General features: G+C 42.8%; 1 protein-coding gene across 16 annotated transcripts in view; it reads right to left on the reverse strand.

Annotated features, from left to right (window-relative positions):
* The window catches only part of foxp2 (forkhead box P2), a 95,150-nt gene that overhangs the window by 62,699 nt on the left and 6,533 nt on the right, over window positions 1-25,918 (reverse strand). For 5 of the 16 annotated variants that reach the window (XM_045219079.1, XM_045219072.1, XM_045219071.1 and 2 more), the window contains exon 1: window positions 5,950-6,303. The exons of 3 other annotated variants lie outside the window; for them this stretch is intronic. In XM_045219079.1, the coding sequence (XP_045075014.1) occupies window positions 5,950-6,168 (219 nt within the window). In that variant the 5' untranslated portion in view covers window positions 6,169-6,303. Of the gene's footprint in view, window positions 1-5,949; window positions 6,306-7,305; window positions 7,426-25,918 lie in introns of those variants that run through there. 8 more of the 16 variants (XM_045219075.1, XM_045219074.1, XM_045219073.1 and 5 more) reach the window with 5 other exon arrangements.

Genomic DNA, 25,918 nt, shown 5'->3' on the forward strand with positions numbered 1-25,918 from the left:
CCATCTAAAGGCAGCATTCAAATCTGCCAATTAGAATGTCAATTAGATCCACCCCTGGCTGCAGACCACAGAGAGAAGATCTGACTGTGGTGGTGACTGGGTGACTGCTGGAGTGTCAGAGCTCACTGTACACATTGAGAGAGACGGATAGTGACAACGCACGGCACCAGAGGGTAAGTGTGTATCTGGGTGTGTGTGTCGTGTGTGTGTGACACGCTTACGTGTATGTGTGTGTACGTCCATCGCCGGTCTCCCCCATGTTCTACACCCCTCGGGGTTACCAACCAGTCTGCCCTGGGATTAGCCTGTCCTAGAATCAACTGGGCCGGAAGCATCCAGCTCTCCCGGAGACAATATTTACTGGACTAGCGCTATCCAGAGTCTATGGGCTATGGAGGAGTTTAACAGTGCATGAGTGAGTGAATAAGGCTGGGGATGTCTGCTTTGCCTGTGTGTTTGACATCCCTTAAATTGGTAGTGTCCTGCATTTTAACACACCAGCTATTTGACGCCATTTCCTCAAGCCATAATCTTCCAATGAGGAGTGCCAGACCAAATTTTATATGAATCAGTTACACAGACTGTTATTGCCACCGTAATTCACTGGTAATGCTATAGGTGTATAGCTAGGGAGGGAAAATAATAGTCATACAAAGTGTTTAAGGGAAGATAGTGAGAGAAAACTGAACTCTTTATTTTATCTGTCTGCGGTCAAAGACCACGGATGACTTCAACGTTCCTATTACGGGGTCTGATAGAAAGAGAATCATGTCGGATATTTGCGAATCTTTAAAGTAACTTCTTTTTTGTCTAATTTCCCCTGTAACGGTATCTTGCTTGCTATTCCTCTCCGGCTGAGTAAATGTTTGCTCTTGAATCGTACGCTGTGCAAATCTGTCTTTTCCATCAGGTGAAGAATCCCAGACAGAATCCTGACAACACATTCAGGACTGAGATTGTGAATTTGGAGACGTGAGACTACTGATGTGGGTAGGATAGAGACAATGCACATCACACACACACACACACACACACACACACACACACACACACACACACACACACACACACACACACACACACACACACACACACACACACACACACACACACACACATTTACCTTGCTCTAACAGCCACTAATGTTTCCTCATTAACTAACATGTCTCCCTCTTTATCATGTACCAAACACACAACACTGGCCATCTATCTAGATGTACTGTTATACTGTCCCCTACGTGACACATAAAGGTCTCTATCTGCCCCAAAACTGAACTGAGGTGGCAGGGTGTCACATAGGCTGCATCTCATATGAAATCCTGTTCCCTATATAGTGCACTACTTCGTAGTGTACTTTTGTAGTGCACTATAGGGAATAGGGTGTCATTTGAGATTTGCCCATATATTGTTGTACTCACAGGATTCCACTCCGCAGTGTCTTTCTGCAGTCTGATCCATTCTCATTGTGCCTGCATGATACTGTATATGAAACAGCACTCCAGTCTAAAGAAGCTTTGATGACTATTTGAGAAACCAAACGTGACCACTAACTCTGTGATCCAAGAATCTATTCATTATCAGTTCACAGTTCAGGTAGTTGGAATTCTTACAATCACTGGAAAAATAATAAAAAATTACATTTCACTGTCTGTTGGCTCCTTCAGTACAGATCAAGTTAAGATATGGATACCATTTGAAATTAATTAATCATTGCCATAAGTTACAACGCATACAAATAAAGAAGTGCCGGGGCCTGGCTATGGTCAAATATTTAACACTTAAAGATTGCTTAATAAATCAAAATTCCAGATATCAATCACTTAAAACACTGTCTTTGAGCTGGTACTTAGAAAATGATAACACCAACCCCGAACTGAAATAACAATCTAAAAAAAGAAACAAAAAATAGTTTTTTTTTCATTTGAATGTTACCACTCAGCTCGTTGCTTGCATAAACCCTTAAATATGATAAAGATGCTTGTTTGTACTTGAGATGTAATTCGCTAGCGAAGCTCTCGATCCTCGCAGCCCAAGGAAGTCACTGTGGTTTATTGCTACCACTAACGGAGCCCTAAGCAGTGAGACAGGATCAGGGAGAGAACAGCCACTGCTAAAGCTCTGTTCAACACAGCTACACTACTGAAGATTAAGTATAGGCAAGCCAGAGCAGACCTAGCCGCTTCAGAAATAAAAGCTTCCTTTTTGGCACTGAAGGGACACCATAAAGAGCATTAATGACTATTTCTAAAACCTGTGTATATGGTAATGGTTTCTCCTTCAGATAACGGAATTTCAAAGTGACTCACAATGGAACGAGAAGAGGAGATTGCTTTAGGGGGAGAAATCATATTTACAAAATCAGGGGTTGGAATTTTTTTAAAGGGATGAATATGAATGAATAATAGACTTTGCTTTTTTAGGATTAACATTATGCTCCGAAACGGTATCAAACGTCATTATCGGCAGCACAATGAGACCATGTTCAGAAAACCTCAGTCATATTTCAATTCATCATTTTAGCTGACAATAAATAGTCGTTCCCAGTCATTCTGTGGAGAGAACGTTCAGAACTTAATTCTGTTCTATTTACATTAAGAAGATGAGACAGAAAGAATGAGATAAAGGGGAGAGTACGCAAGTGTGTGTAAGTGTCTGGGAGCGTGTGTGTGTGTGTGTGTATTGTGCCAACGTAACCAAGGAAGTCTGCACTGTACTAAATGTCCTAAAGTACATTTAAATAATTCATATTACACAGTGTCTTACTCTATATTTTTATTCTCCATTAATACAGTGTGTTTAAATATACAAAACAATGGCTAACTATTCCAGTTAATTATCCAATTCGGTTACAAATCACCTTAAATATGAAAACACTATATAAATCAATGATAATAAATAAAAGGTTCCGGGGAAATAAATATTCAGCTTGGTCTTTAATTACATCTGAGATTAAAATCCATGACATTCTTTAGGTTTCCGGAGGTCAATGTCTGTGTATGGAGAGTGTCTTTCTCTCTCTATCTCCCTCTGGGTCTGTAATACACAGTAGCAGAGCACTGACGGGAGGAGGAGAATCTAAGTCCTTATGTGTGGTTAGTGCGTACGTTCTCCTCTTAAGCTCTTCCCATATCATTTACATTTTACCCATCAAGCACCTCCTTCTGCGAGGAGGAGGAGGAGGAGGAGGTGGTACCAAAGTGGGCGACCGCGAGCAGGCAGTGACGAAAGCTCATCAAGCTAGACCCTCGTTTGCATTTTGGGAAATTCCCATTAATTAACTAAGACCACCTAATCACGAGTAATTGAACTATAAAAGAGAAGGCCCCATTCTCTGCTCCAATCATATCTACAGAGAGGAAGCAGCAGCGTTGTGAAGCAGGGAGGAAATAACTTTACTTCTGTGGCTGGAAACCATCTATCTACCAGGGACTATTTACCAAATCCTCCGACGCATATTTCACCTCTCATTGCAGTGTTCTGATGTAATTATCTGTCGTGACATGGTCTGCTTTTGTTGTTGGGGCCTGAGATAAAACATGCTGTGAGATGAGAGGTGCTTACGGCTTCTTCTGAGGGAAGGTGAGGGGGGAACAGAGGAGCTAATGACGGTAAAGCGGACGGAGGGACAGCGGGCAGAGCTGCAGCGAGGAGAGAGGGATCCAGCCAGAGTGATACAGAGACATAGCTCATTGTGACGTTTCCAGTTATTTCTGGCTGATTAGGGTCATTATGTCCCGGGCCTGATTTATGTTGTCATTCCCCCTCACCAGTCCTGCATCGATAGATCTTAATGAATTGGTAAATAAGGGTGAAGATTACACTTGACAAGACCGCAACATTTCTCATTCATACCGAGACAAGATTTATGTAACCAATTAGGTCCATAACAGGGGAGATTGGTCAGGAGAAAAATCATCTTTCCAGAAGAAAATTACCAGTCTAACCCTCAACAAAACAGATAAAAGGGAGTCTTTAACAGCGGCTTAGTCACACACCAAGCAGCCAGCTGGAGGTCTCCAAACAGAGATCACTCCTGCCCCTCTCAGGATTTTAGGAATTGATTTAAAAATACTACCAGCTATAGCTACCCGCCCCACTACAGTACCAGCTACAGATACTTTCAATTTTAAACACAGCCAGCGAATCACTCTAGCTCCATCTGCATAACGTCCAAACCATAGATGATGGAATCAATAGACACAAAATTAAGCTCTCGCCCAACAAAGGATCCACTTTGATGTGCAAATGTAAATTCAAGGAGGTACTTTCCCCCCCCTCCCTCCCTCTGTCCCCCCCAAAAAGAAAGAAATAAAACTAAATACAAATCAATCGTTTCTACCGAGACTTCACCTAATGTTTGATATGTCGATTGAGGAATAATTTGCATTTTTTAATAGTCTCGTATTTCAATTATTTAATTTCCACGTCCTGCAATTCTAGGAATCAGTTGGCCTAAAAAAAATCAGATAAAAGTGCTGATCATCAAATGCCAACGACAGCCCGGGACGACCCAAAGGGCGGGAGTGAACAGAGGTGGAAAATTACAGCAAAGTGATACCGGAGCCGCCTCGTTTCAGCTCTCCCTTTCAAGCACATGCAAATGAGTGTGGTGCTGCTTAACTGCATCATTTATGTGGATAATAGCGGCATCATCATTATGGGACTCAAATTAAATTACATCACAATTAGCATAACAAAGTGATTGGTTAAACTTTCAAAACAAATACCCAGTTCTGCTAATGAACAGTGTTAATTGGCCACGGTGTATTCTAAATAAAACATGTAGGTAAACGTGTTTTACTTAAACAATTTTAAAATTCATTGTTTTTGAGAGACACAAAGAGAGAGAGAGAGATAGAGAAAGAAAGAAAGAGGAGAGGGGAAAAATGCTCCAAAACAGAATATCGCCAGGGGGATTTGTAAGCTGAAATATAAAATGTGTAGCATTTAATTTTATTGCACTAAAGAACCTATTATATTCAGGACTCTGGAGAACAATGTAAATTATCTGCCTTCAAAATGGAGTTGGGCCAATTCTCCACGTGAACTAATCACATAGCTCATTATGCATCTGGGTATTAAATTATGAAGAGGAAGCCTATCCGCATTCCAGCACAAAGACCTATGAAATGTTAATAATATGCCCACAATAGCCCAATACCATGCTTTACTCCATGTCATGAATATTTAAGTAAACAAATTATTCATCCGCCTTTGATAAAGATAATTAGTATTTCGCCCGCTTATAATTTTGTGACCCTCTCTCTCCCTCCTTAAGGGATTTGCTCTATATGGATATGCTGTTCTGAAATATGCCCTATAATGTTTGGGATCCTTCCTTGCAAATTTTTTTTTATCTAGCTAAATAACTCCAAATAAAAGACTCACCCTAGTAAAACAAATATCTGCAACTCATTCATATTTTATCTTTATTAGCTTATAAAGAATCACGGTGGCGGGTAAACACCTTTTTATTTGAATCACCACTAGACCAGTAAAATCTCATCCAAAAACATTACTTTCACCTCTTGATTTTAATGATCAATAATTTGCCCATTAGTAACACAGTAAACTCCACATCAACACGACATCCTAAACAGCAGCCTAAGCACACAACAAAATTAAGAAACAGACACAAAACTAAGACAGCTAAGAGCTCCAAAAAGCAGCATGTTCACGTCCATAGAAAACACTAATCACCAGCCCAACCATTCATTCATCAAGAGCAATTAACCACCAGCACATGAATGCACAGCCCACAGACACACACAGAACACAACCCAAAGCCACAGTACAGCAGCTAGCTAAACACTGGATGAGCAGCCCGCCTGCCTGCCGATAAAACATAGCCATTAATACAGCGAGAGGTGAGCGGTACAGAGAGCAGAGAGAGAGTGTGTGGAGAGGATGAGAAAGGATGGATGCAGTTGGAGCTGTTTGGTTTATTACCTGATGGTGAGGAGTAGTGTCAGAGACAGTTGTCTGGTGGCCAGAGAAGGAAAGCTGTTGGTGTTGTTTGCAGTGGTGAGGAGCAGACTGGGGTGTCACAGGGGGAGAGGGGCTTCTATCTGTGTCATCACTCCAACTGTGTTTATAGAGGCTCGCATCATAAACAAGACAATGCCGCCACTGCTCTTCCCTGCCTCTCTCGCAGCCCTGTTCATGCATACTTAAATCACCCCGTCGCCCATTACAAAAACAGTCCTCCTGACAATTATTCTATCATTTCCAGTTGTCACCGGGCAATTACCAACAAGCAGCCCCTCTCGGACAGGCCCAATAGGAGCGGATCAGGAGGAGCGAGAGGGAGAGGGAGAGGGGGCTGCTGCCTGGCTTCTCAGGCAGAGGGAGAGAGGAGAAAAAGTGCACAAAATTGAAATTTATAGCCTAGACACAGCGCCTTCTCTCTCCTGACACACAGGAAATAATTAGACCATCATACACCCGGCCTGCCGACCGCTGAAGAAATATATCACAATTACTTGAAAACACTACTTATCATTTCATTCTCCTTTTGTATTGCCTTTTGAAAGACATGACAATTATTACGGCTCAGTCTCTGATCTGACAGTGTCCTTCAAAATATATCGTTTTTGTTTTTTTGCTGCTGCTTTTGGCTAGTGAGTGACGGGTAGGTGAGTGAGTGTGTGAGAGTGTGTGTGTGTGTGTGTGGGGACCTGTACACACGTACATGTAGAACGTCTGACTCTCTCACAGGATGGCTCCCCTCGTGCCTCGTCTGCATGCTTGCCAGGCGACTCTCTTTCACACCGCTCGCTCTCAACGCACATCTGCTACTTGCAGGAGCTCTCCTTCTCTCTCTCTCTCACACACACACACACACACACACACACACACACACACACACACACACACACACACACACACGAGCGAGCTGCCTCAGCTCTCGCCGGTACAGCCTGCATCCCTACCTCGCGGCGTGTCGAGGGGAACTAACTAACCAACTGAGGGAGAACCACAGCTGAAAGGGAGCGTTTTCGGACACCCTGGGAGAGAGGTATGTGTGCCTGGCTTTATTCTAGCACCGCTCGGTGCCTTTCTCTGCCTCTCTGTCTCTGTGGCGCTGTCTAAACAGGCAGAATAGGATTAGTGGGAGAGCGAGTGTAGCAGAGCAGCCTGTAGTAGAGCTCTTAAAAACAATTAGACACATCGCTCTCTCTATTACTGAATAACTGCCCTCAGACCACACCACACAGAACTACCACTACACACAGATATGTTCACAAACACAAAGAATCTATACAAACTGGTAATAATGTGAAGTAGAGAGAGAAAGTAACCTACCTTTTAAACAATGACAAGAGAGAAATCCACTCCCCCGCGTAAGAGTCATTTGAAGATATTCTTAGAAGCCTCTGAGCATAAACAACGGTGCATTCAAAAAAAATGAAGGGGGGAAAATGCCACTGGTAGAAGTGGGTGTTTTTCTTTCTGCGTAGCAAGAGTGAGGAGTGACAAAGGTTCAGGACCGGACCAGGCGTAATCTCCAAACAGTGAGTGCTTTTCTCACTTCTTTTCTCAGGAAAACACCAGTCACAGAAGAGTGTCGGCCTCTTCTGCCATGCGGCTCTCAAGACTCTGATAAATATGCCTCTGGCTTCCCTTTTTAGGGCAAGCCTGCAACAATATGCTGTAAGCCTGACGAAACTCTAAAAGACCTCTTTACAGAGGAAGTATTCGAGCGGAGGGGAGAGAGAGGGGGGGAAAGAACAGCAGACAAGCTTTTCGCAGCTTTCCCTCCATCCACATCAGATAAACCTTTGCAACCGCTTCACAAAAGACACATTTGTCTTTACAGATGCTCATCAAGCCTCAAGTCTTTTGCACAGTGCATTTAATTTAACGACGGTTAATTGGAGCCAAAGAACAACCGTCCCCTCTGTCTGCCAGCTACAGCGTCGTCAGTCTGACTGTGATGTATTGACATATTTGCTGTACTGTAAACAACACACACTGGCAGAAACAAGACAGACCATTTTGAGCTAATGCTGTTTGTCAATCCTTTTGTCCATTCTCTCTCTCTCTCTCTCTTTTTCTCTCTCTCTCCCCCTCTCTCTCTCTCTCTCTCTCTCTCTCTCCTCTCTCTCTCTCCCCCCCCCCCCCCCCCCCCCCCTCCCCCCCCCCCCCCTCTCTCTCTCTCTCTCTATCTCCTGCATACCACAGATGTTTTTCTTAGCTGCTCCAGAAGACAGGAATCTACTAGCAGAGAAGAAAGCCTTGGTCTCCCCCAGGAGAACAGTACAAAGCCCAGTCTGCACACAGCAGATGCAAAAGCAAGTCCATCTGCTACCAGCTCACAACGCCACATGGATTTGGGAGATTTAATACTAGGCTTCATCTGGCTGGCTGTGTTTGTGCAGACACCACTGAAACAAGAGGAGGGGAGGCTGATGTGGAGACCAGACCAGAAACACGCGTGTCCCCACAAGTGTGAGTGCTAGTGTGTGTGCGCGCACAGGCGTAAGTGTGTGTGTGTGTGTTTAAGTCTGGTGGATGAATGTGTACTCATAAAATTCAACAAACTATTCTTACAGCATAAACAAAGATAAACAGACACGAATTCACACATGTTCGCGCGCAAACACGCACGCATAGACAGTGAGAGTACGCAGAGCAAGAACTTTCATGTTCAGAGAGATGCACCCAAGGCAGGCATGACAGATGTATTTAGTAAAAGATCTAGCTTCTAACTCGGGGTATAAGACCACTTGAACTCACAGCTAGGAGCAGTGCGCTGGCATGATTTAACAGGCTCTGAATAGCACATTATATACCAACCAGCAGATTTTAGCTGTATGATGTCATTATTAAAACAGCAACAGCGGCCAAAAAGATTTAGCATTTTCATTTGCCTTCACTGTCTGAAGCAGCGTACAGTCGTGGTCAAAAGTTTTGAGAATGACACAAATATTAATTTTCACAATGTCTGCTGCCTCAGTTTTTATGATGGCAATTTGCATATACTCCAGAATGTTATGAAGAGTGATCAGATTATTTGCAATTAATTGCAAAGTCCCTCTTTGCCATGAAAATTAACTTAATCCCCAAAAAACATTTCCACTGCATTTCAGCCCTGCCACAAAAGGACCAGCTGACATCATGTCAGTGATTCTATCGTTAACACAGGTGAGAGTGTTGACGAGGACAAGGCTGGAGATCACTCTGTCATGCTGATTGAGTTAGAAGAGCAGACTGGAAGCTTTAAAAAGGAGTGGTGGTGCTTGAAATCATTGTTCTTCCTCTGTCAACCATGGTTACCCGCGCAAGGAAACACGTGCGTCATCATTGCTTTGCGCAAGAAGGGCTTCACAGGCAAGGATATTGCTGCTAGTAAGATTGCACCTAAATCAACCATTTAACGGATCATCAAGAACTTCAAGGAGAGAGGTTCAATTGTTGTAAAGAAGGCTTCAGGGCGCCCAAGAATGTCCAGCAAGCGCCAGGACCGTCTCCTAAAGTTGATTCAGCTGCGGGATCGTGGCACCACCAGTGCAGAGCTTGCTCAGGAATGGCAGCAGGCAGGTGTAAGTGCATCTGCACGCACAGTGAGGCGAAGACTTTTGGAGGATGGCCTGGTGTCAAGAAAGGCAGCGAGGAAGCCACTTCTCTCCAGGAAAAACATCAGGGACAGACTGATATTCTGCAAAAGGTACAGGGATTGGATTGCTGAGGACTGGGGTAAAGTCATTTTCTCTGATGAATCCCCTTTCTGATTGTTTGGGGCATCCGGAAAAAAGCTTGTCGGGAGAAGACAAGGTGAGCGCTACGATCAGTCCTGTGTCATGCCAACAGTAAAGCATCCTGAGACCATTCATGTGTGGGGTTGCTTCTCAGCCAAGGGAGTGGGCTCACTCACAATTTTGCCTAAGAACACAGCCATGAATAAAGAATGGTACCAACACATCCTCCGAGAGCAACTTCTCCCAACCATCCAAGAACAGTTTGGTGACGAACAATGCCTTTTCCAGCATGATGGAGCACCTTTCCATAAGGCAAAAGTGATAACTAAATGGCTCGGCAAACAAAACATCGACATTTTGGGTCCATGGCCAGGAAACTCCCCAGACCTTAATCCCATTGAGAACTTGTAGTCAATCCTCAAGAGGCGGGTGGACAAACAAAACCCCACAAATTCTGACAAACTCCAAGCATTGATTATGCAAGAATGGGCTGCCATCAGTCAGGATGTGGCCCAGAAGTTAATTCACAGCATGCCAGGGCAGATTGCAGAGGTCTTGAAAAAGAAGGGTCAACACTGCAAATATTGACTCTTTGCATAAACTTAATGTAATTGTCAATAAAAGCCTTTGACACTTATGGAATGCTTGTAATTATACTTCAGTATACCATAGTAACATCTGACAAAAATATCTAAAAACACTGAAGCAGCAAACTTTGTGAAGACCAATACTTGTGTCATTCTCAAAACTTTTGACCACGACTGTAGTAAACACTAAACAAGATCAAGGGGGAGTCGTGCCTGAGAAACAGCTAGCTATACACAACTGTCTCTAAGCTCTAAATTGCTTTAAGCACAAACATTAGGCCAAGCAATTACGCCCATTTTACTTTCAACACGTTGAGCTATGTGGCTACGATGCTCCTTCAACACCCCATAAACCACTTGGTAGGCCATCCTTAAAAAGATAAAAATACAACACAGTCCTCTGGGTGTTGAAAAGCCACCACGCCACCCTCCTTGACATTGTCAGCCAGAGAATAACACTTCACTGTATGTTTTCTGCCTCTATTTTCTTCCAGAACTTCACACCACCAAGGTCAATAAGGACAAACAACGCCACCAGCGTCTCTTCACCGTGGCAGAAGAAGATAAATGGGTAGCAAGGGGGTAGAGTGGAGGGTAGCGCCGGGGTGGGGGATGGTAATAACTTTGGCAGTTGCAGTGGTGGTGTAGGTTTCTATCTCCGAGCGATGGCATCATTTCCATAGCAACCCTCTAACTATTAATTTTCAATTAAAGCAGACACAAAGCGCGTTGCCCGGGGCCATCAGACAGTGTCAAGAGCCTCATCTCCACGTTCCACACTGGAGACTGAGACCATGGCTGCTGCCACCACCACCACCATCACTACTAGTGCCACTGGGCTAGTCAATCTCGCAGGCAGCAGCCTGGGCTCAGGGCTGACACAGAGATACCCAGAGCCTCTTTCACCTTACCCACCATTAGAATGATTTATTATGGCCAAAACACTTCAACGCTGAAACAAATGGGAATTAAGAAGAAGGGGAAAACACTGGTGTGGAACTGCCACTTAGAGGTGCTGCGTTTGAAAAATGCATTAAAAAGGGGGCCCAGCGATGGAATGAGTCTGGAGTAGAGAGAGAGAGTGAGAGAGAGAGAGAAAGGGAGATGGAGAGAGAGAGAGAGAGCGACAGAGGGAAAGATAGAAAGAGAGACACTATGGCAGGGTTCCCCAAATGGCGGCCGAATTTGGCCAGCGGGTGGTTTTATGGTCCCCCAAGTTTTCAGAGTAAAAAAATATTTATACTTTTTTTGGTTGATAGAATTTTCATTGTTGGCCATAAAAGACTGTAAAAACACCAGGAACACAGCTCCAAGTGATTTTAATTGGGGTCGGAAATCCGTCCCCAAGTATTCCCACGCATAATAGAGACACGTGATCGTATACAAATGTAAGCAAGGTTTGAAATGATGTTTTAGTCAAATATTATATCTGTTTGGGCTTCTTGCAGTGTACAAATTATTTGTAATTATGTTCCACCTACCCCGACCATCCACTCAAGAAAAAAATCGGCATGAGGCTGAATCTAGTTTATGATCCCTGCCCTACGGCTTGTGTGTGCAGTGACTGAGAGAGTGTGTATTTGTTTCAGCCCTTTGCCCAAACACCATGATGTTCACTTTGCATGGATGGGTAATCCACTTGAATTCACTCCTCCTCTCCCCTCCCCTTCAAACCAGACCAGACCAGACCAGAGCTACAATATGCAGTGAACAGCTGAATATACTGTACCTCTCAATATACTGAACACCAACTGCACTGGTACTGGCAGTTGGACTTCATACAGACAGACACCTGTAGTATTTCAATAGAATGAACATTCCTATTAGTAATACTAAAAACAGACCACCATGTCACTATGATACGTTTCCAAAAGCAAAACTGAATGACACAGTTATACAGTATGTATACACAAACACACTAACAAGACATAATGATCTCAAGGCTTTTCATTTTTCAATGTGGCCAAAATGGACCATTAGAGCTCAGTGATTATATTACAGGAGGCTGAACATTTTAATATACTGTACTTAAGCACTGGAGTATCCATGGCAACTTCCCTGTGCCTTGCTTAGAACGATCCCTAATGAAATCCATAGTAAGTAGCCTATAATGATAGTGTCCAAACATATTTGCATAGATATTTCAGATGAAGGGAGAAGTTGGAGAAAGGGAGAGACAGAGAGCAGCTGCCACAGTCACAACAGCAAGAATATGTTTTTAATCAGTCATTAATCTACAAAAGAAGCAGGAGCCAGCCCCGACTGAGCCAAGCAGCTGTATTGAGAAAATTCACAGCGATGTAGCCTAACAGATCAAGACAGCAATTGGGTGTATTAATCAAGATTTACAATATGCCACTTCCATCCAGTGGTTAAAGATTAGCTGTTAAGTGAATAGTTTAAACTGGTGGTCACTGGGCAGCTCACCAACCCTAACCCTCTAGGCCTCTTTCTTTAGGCTCCCTCCCTTCCTACACAGGAGTCTCACATTTGACTTCCATTTGCGACGTTGGCCCAGTGCCCAACAGGACATCCCAGAGTGAGTGCTTTGCTTGACTCAATATCAGCAGGCCGAATAAGCAGCCTGAGGTGGAACTGCCCAGGCTTCAGTTCCTATTGAAAATAAACCGGCTGCACAATCATAAGGACAGAAATATCAACATGCGCCACGAGGAGCCACGTATAGCACTCACTCAGCGCCGTTCCACTGGCTTCTGCTCTCTCTCTCTCTCTCTCTCTCTCTCTCTCTCTCTCTCTCTCTCTCTCTCTCTCTCTCTCTCTCTCTCTCTCTCTCTCTCTCTCTCTCTCTCTCTCTCTCTCTCTCTCTCTCTCTCTCTCTCTCTCTCTCTCTCTCTCTCTCTCTCCTTAATGATTCGTACTCATGTTGAAAAATACATGGATATTGGGTTTTAATGTTACTGGCCGGCAAGGTGTCATCAGATGAAAGAGAACGGTTATGGATTCATACAATAGCCCGCTTCCACAGATGTATTTCCTGTTAACGATAAATAGTAAAGCCATTTCTGACATTGATACACTGTGTGCTGAGGATCCCATGGCTTTCCCATAGTCTTCCCATAACCATAGCTACACTGTTAAACGAGAGTTAAGACAAGGTCCTGTGAAAATCAAAAGACCGCAGCACCTGTATTTTAACACACCACAAACTGCCAGGTACCATTGTAGATTCCATATAGTGTAGTTATGATAAGATAGTTTGAGAACATAGATAAACTGAGTGTACAAAACATTAGGAACACCTGCTCTTTCCAAGACATAGATTGACCAGGGGAATCCAGGTGAAAGCTATGATCCCTTATTGATGTCACTTGTTAAATCCACTTCAATCAGTGTAGATGAAGGAGAGGAGACAGATTAAAGAAGGATTTTTAAGCCTTGAGACAAATTGAGACATGGATTGTGTATGTGCGCCATTCAGAGCGTGAATGGGCAAGACAAAAGATTTAAGTGCCTTTGAACGGGGTATGGTAGTAGGTGCCAGGCGTACCGGTTTGAGTGTGTCAAGAACTGCAACGCTGCTGGGTTTTTCACACTCAACAGTTTCCCGTGTGTATCAAGAATGGTCCACCACCCAAAGGACATCCAGCCAACCTGACACAACTGTAGGAAGCATTGGACTCAACATGGGCCAGCATCCCTGTGGAACACTTTCTACACCTTGTAGAGTCCATGCCCCACGAATTGAGGCTGTTCTAAGGGCAAAACAGGGTGCAACTCAAAATTAGGAAGGTGTTCCTAATGTTTTGTACACTCAGTGTATATAGACAGCAGATTAGATAGTGTTTAAAAGGCCAGTGCTATCAGCAGCAGTTTAGTGGTACATAGATCTGTCCTGTCTGGTACTGGAGCTCCTCCTGAACACTTACCTCACTGTTATGAATTACCACTGACACACAGTAATACCATTCAACCAGACACCAATTACATAAAATAAAACTTAAATTAATTCAGGAAAAATGGCATCTCACCAAAGAATAATAAACTCATTATATGGACATTTCAACCTTAACCGTTCTCCACACCGCCGCTAATTTAAATCTAATTTTTACTAGTCACTAATTCGGCAAGGGCGGCATAGGAATTACATCTGGAGGTAATTCTCGGAATGGAACCTAGCCCAGTGGAGGCTACCCAAATAAAAAAGGGGAACTATTCAGGAGAGTGGGAGTTCCGGGCTCTGAAACTGCACTTCTCGCAAAAAAAGTTTTCATCGTGCTGTCATCAGTCTAGGCTTAAAGAAGACGTAGGTGTTGCAGGCAGAGAGAGATGCTTTCTGGAGATAGAGGGAGAAAGGGAGGGAAGGAGGGCGTGAGAGGGAGGGACGGGGGGAGAGGAGAGAGGGAGGGAGGGACAGAGAGAGAGCAAGAGAGAAAGAGAGAGAAGGCAAGAGAGGCAGGAAAGGGAGAGAGCTACTCCAGCTGGACATCTGTAGAGGCACATGGCATATGGGGGGGGGGGGCTTTTGTAAAAAGCCAGGGGTCAGAGAGGACTTGCAAGCGGGTGGGATGCCAGCTCTGTTGGGTCTTGGTTTATAATAAGCTCTTCACTCAGGCTGGTGGCATACACACACCTGAGGTTCTCTGAGATGCTGGACCAGCTCTCTCTATTTTACCGCACCTGATGGTCAACTTCTGGTCAACAGTCTCAACTTCTGGTCAACAGTCTCAATGAATTTACTCAATGAAGGTACAGTAGTTGCTTGTCTGGAAACTTTTGTGTAATGTAAAAAATCATGAAGTTAAGCTCCGTGGAGGTCGACTCCTAAAACTCTGCATTCACAAGGGAGGAAGTGAGGGAGGGAAAGAGGGAGGAGATAGGGATTAAATTGTGAGCAAAACACACCAATCAAGCAGTGGTGGTTCTAGTCGAGTGCCTTGAGAAGGCACTATAATTGCTCCTGTAAGTCGCTCTGGATAAGAGCGTCTGCTAAATGACCAATTATTTTATAATTATTATCTTTCTCCGTCAGAAAATGGGGAGGGATTTGAACATTTGGTTTCCAACAATCCAATAGAGTGAAAAGTCGCTCTGTAAAGGGGACGTTTACATTCAATACAGAAACTTGCAGTTCCCCGATACATGCCACAACCGCCCCCTCCACCTCCTCTCCAGAAAATGTGTTTTCCAAATGAAAATAAACTGAGGCCGGCTGGTTTGAGGCAGTTAAACTCAGGAATATGAGATCAAATAAAGGCTCCCGTGGAGGCTGAAAGGAGAAATGAAATCACTTCTGAGAGGGAGATGTACCTCGTAATAAAATTACTCCTTTATATCTTTCTAAACGGCACATTTTCCTCAGGAGTGGTTAAGGCTTTCCTCGGTCAAAGACAGTATGCAAGAGGCAATTTGTACTTCTGGTAGATGATTCTGTGACACACTTCTCCAGACTCGGTGTGATGCTCTGCAATTTGCCTCAGAAAACTAAAAAAGTATTTCAGCAACAAGTTTTTGGCTGAACTTTGGTGGAGTTTAGAAGTCACTTTGATGGTTTTCCGGAACATGTCAATGTCAACGAAAACTCCAATGTTCCATCCAATTGAAAATACCTGGAATAGCAATAAGCTTCACATTGCTTTTCAATGACTACCTGTTCATTCCAGTGCACTGTTATATGGTGGGCTCAAGTATGTACTGTAGTAGATTGCCAACAGTCCATGGGCATATACCACAAACAAATAGAGAATCATCTTGCAGAGTAGGACAGTGAATGAAGAAGAACATAACTTTGAAAATAGTTACCTACTGCATTTATTCCATGGCCATTCCATTTGGCATTGGGAAAATTGACTGAATACAGAGTGGCAGAGCGTGCGTAACTACCTAAACAACATGTAATTGATTTTGTCACAATAACTTTCAGACCACATTTTAGCCGTAGCCAGGCAGCAAATGTATCAGAGGCCATTTGCAATCTGGAGGAATACAGTCATGGTCAAAAGTTTTGAGAATGACACAAATAATAATTTTCACAAAGTCTGCTGCCTCAGTTTAGATGATGGCAATTTGCATATACTCCATAATGTCATGAAGAGTGATCAGATGAATTGCAATTAATTGCCAGGAAAATGAACTTAATCCCCCAAAAACATTTCCACTGCATTTCAGCCCTGCCACAAAAGGACCGCCTGCCATCATGTCACTGATTCTCTCGTTAACACAGGTGAGAGTGTTGACGAGGACAAGGCTGGAGATCACTCTGTCATGCTGATTGAGTTAGAATAACAGACTGGAAGCTTTAAAAGGAGGGTGGTGCTTGAAATCATTGTTCTTCCTCTGTTAACCATGGTTACCTGCAAGGAAACACGTGCCGTCATCATTACTTTGCACAAAAAGGGCTTCACAGGCAAGGATATTGCTGCTAGTAAGATTGCACCTAAATTAACCATTCATCGGATCATCAAGAACTTAAAGGAGAGAGGTTCAATTGTTGTGAAGAAGGCGTCAGGGCGCCCAAGAAAGTCTAGCAAGCGCCAGGACCTCACCTAAAGATCGGGGCACCACCAGTGCAGAGCTTGCTCAGGAATGGCAGCAGGCAGGTGCGCGTCCATCTGCACGCACAGTGAGGCGAAGACTTTGGAGGATGGCCTGGTGTCAAGAAGGGCAGCAAAGAAGCCACTTCTCTCCAGGAAAAACATCAGGGACAGACTGATATTCTGCAAAAGGTACAGGGATTGGACTGCTGAGGACTGGGGTAAAGTCATTTTCTCTTATGAATCCCCTTTCCGATTGTTTGTGGCATCCGGAAAACACCTTGTCCGGAGAAGACAAGGTGAGCGCTACCATCAGTCCTGTGTCATGCCAACAGTAAAGCATCCTGAGACCATTCATGTGTGGGGTTGCTTCTCAGCCAAGGGAGTGGGCTCACTCACAATTTTGCCTAAGAACACAGCCATGAATAAAGAATGGTACCAACACATCCTCCGAGAGCAACTTCTCCCAACCATCCAAGAACAGTTTGGTGACGACCAATGCCTTTTCCAGCATGATGGAGCACCTTGCCATAAGGCAAAAGTGATAACTAAGTGGCTCAGGGAACAAAACATCGACATTTTTGGGTCCATGGCCAGGAAACTCCCCAGACCTTAATCCCATTGAGAACTTGTGGTCGATCCTCAAGAGGCGGGTGGACAAACAAAACCCCACAAATTCTGACAAACTCCAAGCATTGATTATGCAAGAATGGGCTGCCATCAGTCAGGATGTGGCCCAGAAGTTAATTGACAGCATGCCAGGGCGGATTGCAGAGGTCTTGAAAAAGAAGGGTCAACACTGCAAATATTGCCTCTTTGCATAAACTTAATGTAATTGTCAATAAAAGCCTTTGACACTTATGGAATGCTTGTAATTATACTTCAGTATACCATAGTAACATCTGACAAAAATATATCATAACACTGAAGCAGTGAACTGTGTGAAGACCAATACCAATACTCATTCTCAAAACTTTTGACCACGACTGTACATTATAGTTTATTATAAAGCGGCTATTGAAGTTGCAATAAAAAGGCTTTAGCCGGAGAAATGAGCCACTTATCAGTTTTCCTCCTCGCTACCTTAAAAGCTGTCCACATTCAGGGCTCTGAGTGGAGGGAAAAGCAGACTGTGATGGCATTAAAAGCAGGACTACATGCACAATTGCTCAAAACAGAAATTGATGGTGGGCTTGAGAGTGGCGAACATGTTGTAATATGGTTGATTCAAAATTAGAAAGGTCATATTTTAGATACTTGTTGGAGAAAAACAGTGATCCCATTCGAGTGGCTTAAACTTAAGAAGTTCAAAAAAGTTATCTTGTGCAGTGTAGGCTACAGTGGACATAACTCTGTGAACACCCTAATTTTGTAGAAATTGTCCACAAATGAAAGAAATCCTCTCTTGTAGTCAACTCTTGACTCTTGTAGAGAACACGTTTTTCTATCACTTTTGATGTATTTTTAAATGGGGGTTGTGAAGGTTAATCTAAGAAAAACCTACACTTAATTAAAGCAATTACCTGAAGTCATTCCCAAATCACCAACAGTTACAACAAATGTGTGATGTCTTCTGTGTTTCTCCTACAGGCTTGTTTTTACTCTCTTGGCATGCAATTAAATGGTTTAGAACAAGTTGATGATATTTTGCTGAGACAGAATGAATCTCTGCGTAATAGGGAAAATCATTTTCTGTGACAATCCGGGAGTGTGTTTACAAACACTAGATGAGTTAGTTAGTTTACATGCAGTTAGAGAGCATTCTCATTAGAAGATCCTTTCACATCAGATCCCAAAATAGTTGTTGGATTGTGCATCTAACGCAGCTTAAAGTCATCTACTGGGAAGGTGTTGTGAAGTTATTATCTGGGTGGATTTTAATTTACAACATAGACACCAACTTGACTGTATTTAGAGGGTGTGCTAACTTAGGAGAACATTCAGACATCAATAAACATTCTACCCCCTTTCCCTTTTGCCCCCGATGAAGCCTGGTCCTATCTATTGAGAAAGATGGACGGTAGAGGGGCTGTTTCTGACAGCGTAAAAGTACCCATCAGCTGCTGCAGAGACGTTTCACAGCACATCCCACCATCCCATCCACCCTGCACCTCCCCAAACAAACAGCAGACTCGACTTCAAATACTGTACATAGCAGGACTATTTGGTAATCCCTCCTTTGTTCAGACCCACTGAGCCTCACTGACTAACCAACATCCCTCCATCTTCTGGGTTGCCTCTCAAATAGCACCTTATTCCCTTTCTAGTGCACTACCTTTGACCAGAGCCAATACGGTCTCTGGTCAGAAGTAGTGCACTATAAAAAGGAATAGGGTGCCATTTGGTACGCAGCCTTCTTCCCTGTTCCAAACTCCTGCCCCTGTTCCAAACTGACAACGGAACACTTCATGCTGACAGACACACATAGGAGGAGTGTTTGATGATAAATGATAGTAGGAATTATCTGGGAAAATATGCACATGGTATCTTATGGCATTGAGGTAAAGCATTTGTTGTGTCACGATGACAGTTCTCTGGTTTAAAGAGAGGATGGGGGGGGCGACACAAGGGGCTCTTTGTTTGGACTGGACAAATCTGGGGTTTCCTTTTGGATATTGAATATCCTGCAAGGTTCCCAACAGAGTTACAGTAGTCTAGTGTCTGGAAGTTTAGTAAAGAGGAGTACAAGGGACAGAGGTTCACTAACTGAGTCTGTGTATTGTTGAATGGCTTTTTAGAGCTATTGCTGAGTGGTTTGCGTGAGTCGCTTCCAACAAAGCCTGGCAAATCAATCTGTGAAGAAATGCTACACAGGACAGATGTGCCACCACTGCACAAAAAGAAACAAAACGACCCAATTGTAGAAGAAGACCCTATAGAGTCTAGAGTACTTAAAGGACACAAAATAATACGGTTCAATGCCAAAGTGCTGACAGCCTATTTTCTGTTGAATACCTGCTTGTTATTTTAGGTGGCTTCTCTGACGTACAATATGTCAAAGGATGTGTGTGTGCAAACGTCTTACTCTGAAATGTGTCTTCTTCCCTATTGACTTTACAAGATGCCAGGAAGAATGAAAGACAAATGTGTCATTAATTTTTTTTTTTACAGTAGTTGTGTTTCTAAACACACACCACACAATTATAAATGCAAGGCTTGCTTTAGGGAGCTGAACTTTTCACACCTTTCAAAGCCACAAAATGTGATGTTTTTGGCGTTTCTGCAGCTGCTGCTCTGCACCAATGCAAGGCGGTGTCATATGAAAAATATTCCTCTCCCCCCAAACCACAGGCCTGGTCATTAATGAAATACAGGCTGTGCAGTGAGGTCATACAAAGTCTAGATTTCAGCAGCCACACTTAAAAACCGCTCAGAAAGAATAGAGAAACATGAACACAAATCAGATTCCAAGCTCCAAGGACAGGGAAAAATAAATAAATATAAGAGAAAGCACAGCACAGCCCCTGCCCTCCTCTCACATTTTCCTAGCACTTTGCAAACAACCGTCAACTGCTGCTCAGAAACAGTTCACAATGAGAGCAGACTAAACAATCAGATCCCAGCCAAGGAAAATGCTAAGCTACTCTGCACACAGGATGTCTCACCCTAATTGCCAACTATCAAATCTCACAATGGAATCTGTCCATTTGGCAAAAGCCTTATAGCAAACCCTGGTGAAATGTAGTTTTAAAAAGTGACAACTTTTTACCGGAAAAAAAAGGGAGACGAATAGTTTTGAAAGGAATTTGATTTTTTACATTTGGCTTTGTATGATTTATTTTTCAGGGGGTTTATAAGGCTTACAGGAAGCTATGCAGACTGTGTGAGTGTTACAAAGAAAGCATTATTAGACAAAGGGTGTTTGGGGTCTTGTAAACTAATGATTAAAATCCCAAGCATTTAGATAAACACATTAAATGGGTCCCTGAAGACACTAAGACTCAGAGAGGAGGGAGAGACCGAGAGAGAGACGGGAGAGAGAGACAGGGGGGGTACTGGGGAGGAGAGGCAGGGTAACTGGGATCAGGGGACAGACAGGTAGGAGGGGACTGTGGACTTGAAAAAGAGGGCTAATCGGACTGTCACTCCATGTGGCGCTCTGTTTTTCCCCATTTTTTTCCCCTTCAGTCAGAGTCGTGCTCTGAGATCCCCAAACTTCAAACAACCAAAATACAAGCACATTCATAAAACAGAACAGAACTACTGGGAATTAAAGAAGGCATGGGGAAAAAAACACCAAAAAGGTAGCAGGCCTCAACAGCAGATGGTGAAATTAACATTTCAACAGTTCCTTCCTTTCATGTAGGTCTCGGCAGTGCTGCTGCTGTTTTTTCGGGGGAAAATGTAAGGGCTAGGTTTGGAAAGATGCAGCGGTGAAAAAGCATGTGGAAAAAGGGGGGAAGAGGAATATTGGCTTAATGCTCCTGATGGTCCTCTTCTATGAAAAATTAATAGGTCTGTTTTGCAGGTTTCCCTCTCCGGAGTGCTCTAAGCTGTGTTATGGAAACATCATCTCGGTAATTATACGCGATAGAGCACTTGGTGATGAAAGAAAACACGCTCAAACCCAATACTTTGACCTTTCACCTCTCTGAGTGGCAACCATTTGAGATGAAGACACATACACACAGCTTCATAGAGATCACGTTTAATTTAGAGTAAATAAATATCTAGACGTATTTGTCAAAAGATGCTCTTGAGACTTTATCAGAAAGGCACTTATATTACAGTGAAGCATCTCTAAATAAAAATAAAGACGCAGAACAGCCTGTCTCATTCCAGCCCATCCAACGGAACGGCTCTGTAGTGCCCATTAATTTGGACACAGTTATGGCTAAATTACATGTGTTCCACCTCTGTGACATTTTAATGCAATTAAAAGCTGGTTATGAAAGTGTGCGGACTTCCTTGCGATGAAGGGAAAGGAAATCACTTCCGTGATTAACATGCAAACGAGTTCACGCTGGCAGAGTAGATTGGGGTTTGAAAACCTCAATTACTTTTGTGTGATTATCTATTTACCAGTACACAGATTTCCATTTTTCATCTCCACCATGGGGAGACACCCCCCACCCCCATGCAATGATCTGGGCTCAATTATACTCCCACCTTTATTTATGATGCAGATATTACTGAAATACAAACCCTGGTTATTTTTCACTATGATATCGCCTTTATACAGGGTATTCAACAACATGGAGGAGCATTAGAAGACCAACACATATGAATGCTATGCTTAACCATTTGGTTTGGAGCACTTAATATCTGCTATCCCCCCGCCCCAAACTCAGTTTGATTCATACTGGAAAACGAGGTGCCCTCACTTTACTTCTGACTTAAGAAACGCAGACAGGATCAGGAGTAATGGAAAAAAAGGTCAATAGCTCTTCTTGAACACTTTCTCTTTCTCAGCCGTTATGCTTTTGCATTTTATACTTTTAAGTTGGAGAAAGAACAAAGAACTAGAGGCTTTTAAAATGCGTGGAGGCCATTACTGAAACACTACTGACAGATAGCTACCAGTATATCAAGTTTAGTGGCGAAGGTAGGTAAGATGTGGATTTAAATGAACTGCTGCAGCCATAGAAACACTCTCAGCCTTATTATGTATCGCCTGGTTGATGCAATTATCAACGGAACGCCTGGCAGCATCAGAGGAATCTAATTTAATTAATTTAAACGGGGTGAATAACTATGGAATTCCTGTTGTAAGAGATTTATATTGAAAATTAACATTCCTGGAATTCAGGAAATTGGCAATGCTTGGGAAATACTAAACAATAGGGAAGTGTAACAGGCTATGCTCCATCTTTGAAGAGGCACGGACGGATAAGAGATCAGCTAAGGAAACAATGTTATTATCAATGTTTAAGATATATCATTAACACCTTTAAGAACATTACATCCAAAATATCATCCAACAAATAAATACATTGTTAATTTATACTGAAATAAGACAAGTCTTAGGCCATAACTATACTGTATCTGTCACACTAACACTCAACTATCAGGTTTGTAGTAATATAATAACCTACTTTTTAACAAATTCAATTATTGTTTTGTTTGTCAGCGTTCATCCTTAACTTGTTTCCCTGAGCCATAGATAAAGATAGGGAAAGCCACCCTGTTTCAGTAGTAGAAGAGGGATCCAAGCTTTTGGAGCGTGCTCAAAATTACATAAAACATCCCCTGTTGCTTGGGCCGGGGGTGCAGAGGAGGAAAAAGGAAACAGTGCCATCAAGTGAAATTTCTGAGGATTCCTCAAGTGCTAAGACAGACAGATCCCCCTTCTGATTAGGGCCCTGACAGTAACAGTAAGAAATACTAAAGCCTTCACTGTAGTGATCAGTGTTTGTGTTTGCAACAATAGATAAGATATTTACCACTGACTAACCTGCACATATTTACAGATATTCAAAGGTTTTTCAAATAGATATCTTCATAAATCCGACGAAAGATAGAAGACAGATATAGCCAGTACAGTGTGTAGGCGATGGGTTATTCAGTAGACTGTGACGGTGTTAATAGTGTCCAGTGGAAGTTGAAGGCACAAGAGAACAAAAGTGAATAACTACCATTCAAATCCTGTTGCATGGCCCCTCTACTAGAGTAGAGCATAACTGGAGCAGGTAACAAAATGGCAGTAGGTAATGTGACTGAATGTAATGGCTGGTTCAGTAGAGGTGCTTTAGTTAATAGTACATAATGGATATCTGGCTACGGGCAGTGATGCTGGCTGGTCTAAATAGTGGCTATTCATGAGTTGCACATTTCATCACAATATTTTTGGAACATTCGTTTTAGGACTGATGCCCGACTGAGATTTCTAGTCAATGTATCAATGAGAGCTGTTGTCATTGAGAGCTGTTGAAGATTTCATCAGAAGTGCATAACAGTGGCTTGGAAATACAATGACATTTCAAACGGAGGAAAATCATTTATAGGAAAACCTTCTGTGATCATTTTTATGTCGCCAGACTGACTTTAGATGCAGCATAATGTGAGACCACCGGATTTTAGCTAGCTAACGTTAGCATTGCTAGCTATTTTTTTATGAAACTTTGCTAGCTATTGACAACATTGCCATCTGTCTAGAGTAAATTTGACGACATGATAATGATGGCAAAGTAGTTTCCTACTAAATATTTGCCTACTTTAGCAATGTCATCGTATTTCCAGGCAATATAGTGTGATTTAGATGAAACAGTCATTAGCCTCTATTCAGAATGCCTGGGCTTTTCACGATGTTTTGGGCACCACTATGGTGGAGGGCGGCTTGAGAACGTTCATAACAATGGCAACGACCAAGTGACGGAGGTGCAACCTATGAATAGAAAGGTCCCCAGTCTACCAGATTCACACTGGTATATGCTCACTATCTAACTGTAGGCCTTTCTTAGCACCTCTTGGGGACACAGATAATTAAGAATCATGAAATGCCTTCAAAACAATGCTCATATCAATTGTATTGTGTGTACAGTGCAACGTAAGAATTTCCAACTAACAAGAGAATAAAAACAATTTATGAAAATCCATAACATTTACTATTATTGTTATACATCCTTACATCCGGACAAATATGCACTCGGGGATGTATAGACCATGGAAAACGAGGTGTAGACACTGTCGCCATCCCCGAGTGTGGAATGAAAATGTGCTTAATTAAACCTATATAAAAGCTAATTACATAAATAAATGAGTGAGGGTATCACAGACAGAGAGAGAGAGATTGTCTGTTCATATCCAGTGTTTAAACCTCCCCCTTCCTTCCAGCCCTGTCTAAATCTATTGATCTGTGAAACACAGTACTCAGGGGAGGCGATTCACTTAATATCATACATCTAATGATGAGATGAATAACGATTATACAATTTGGTAATTAAACGGCTTACAAACCATTTAACTGACTGTGCGTCAAAAAGGGTCGCCAGAGGTCAGAATGATTGTTTTTCATTTTCGCTGCTTCGGTGCGAAGGAAGGGGTGGAGAGAAACACTGCGTGACACAATGGTGAAAACACTTAATGGTTGTTAGCAGCTATACTGTAGCGCTAATCTTTAATGCTGTCAAGACTCTTGAAGGGAAAACAATTTATGAAAAAAAAAGAACACGCCAAGACAAACATCTCGCCTTCATCATGCCGTAGGAGTCGGATCAAATCTTTATATTTAGAAACCTCATTAGCTTACTTATAATGCATCATCTCACAAACAGAAAGAGACACGGTGACGCGGAGAGTGAGAAAATTAAAGACATATTTAGTGGTGATCTGTAAATATGGAGGAAGGGGCGGAGGAGGGAGGGGGACACTGGTGGTGAGACTTACTCTAGTATGTGCCTGCAGACTCTTTGCCTGTGTGCATTAGTGTGTCTGAGCCATACAAAGGTGCATTCAACACACATGTGGAGAGGCAATTTACTGTCAACATCCACATTCTAATCCCTACTTACAGGCAATAATTACCTAATGTTGTGATGTCAGTTTGTTGTTCTGTAGACAGACAACTTTCCAAAGGGCCTGTACAGGCTAATCTCTAGCTAATGCCAGGAACATATGCTGCTGTCTAGCCTACGTGGAACTATACACACTTAGAAAAAAAGGTGCTATCAAGAACCAAAAAGGGTTCTTTGGCTGTCCCCATAGGAGAACCCTTTGAAAACCCTTTTTGGTTCCAGGTAGAACCCTTTTGGGTTCCAGGTAGAACCCTTTCAACAGAGAGTTCTACCTGGAACCAAAAAGGGTTATCCTATGAGGACAGCTGCAGAACCCTTTTGGAACCCTTTTTTCGAACAGTGTATGGTTAAACACTTCTATGCCTTTTAACGGTTTAAAGGTTTAAGGGTTAACACATGTGAAGGGTTAACACACACACACACATGCACACACACACACACAAACATCAAACTAACCTTTCCTTTCAACCTTATCCTCATACCGCTAACAATACCTTTCTTCTGTGGTTGGCTCGGGTGCATTCATGTAGCATTTACTGACAAAGCCAATTGTGCGCTTCTCGGTCTCTTATTGAATGACAGGTGGTAAACATTGTCATTGGAAAGGCAGGGTGGATTAAAGCCTGGTACAGCCATTGAGAGGAACAGTAAGAGGGGAGAAACGCGAACAATGGTAAAAATGGAGG

Source organism: Coregonus clupeaformis, unplaced genomic scaffold (assembly GCF_020615455.1).
Source record: "Coregonus clupeaformis isolate EN_2021a unplaced genomic scaffold, ASM2061545v1 scaf2031, whole genome shotgun sequence".
Classification (NCBI taxonomy): domain Eukaryota; kingdom Metazoa; phylum Chordata; class Actinopteri; order Salmoniformes; family Salmonidae; genus Coregonus; species Coregonus clupeaformis.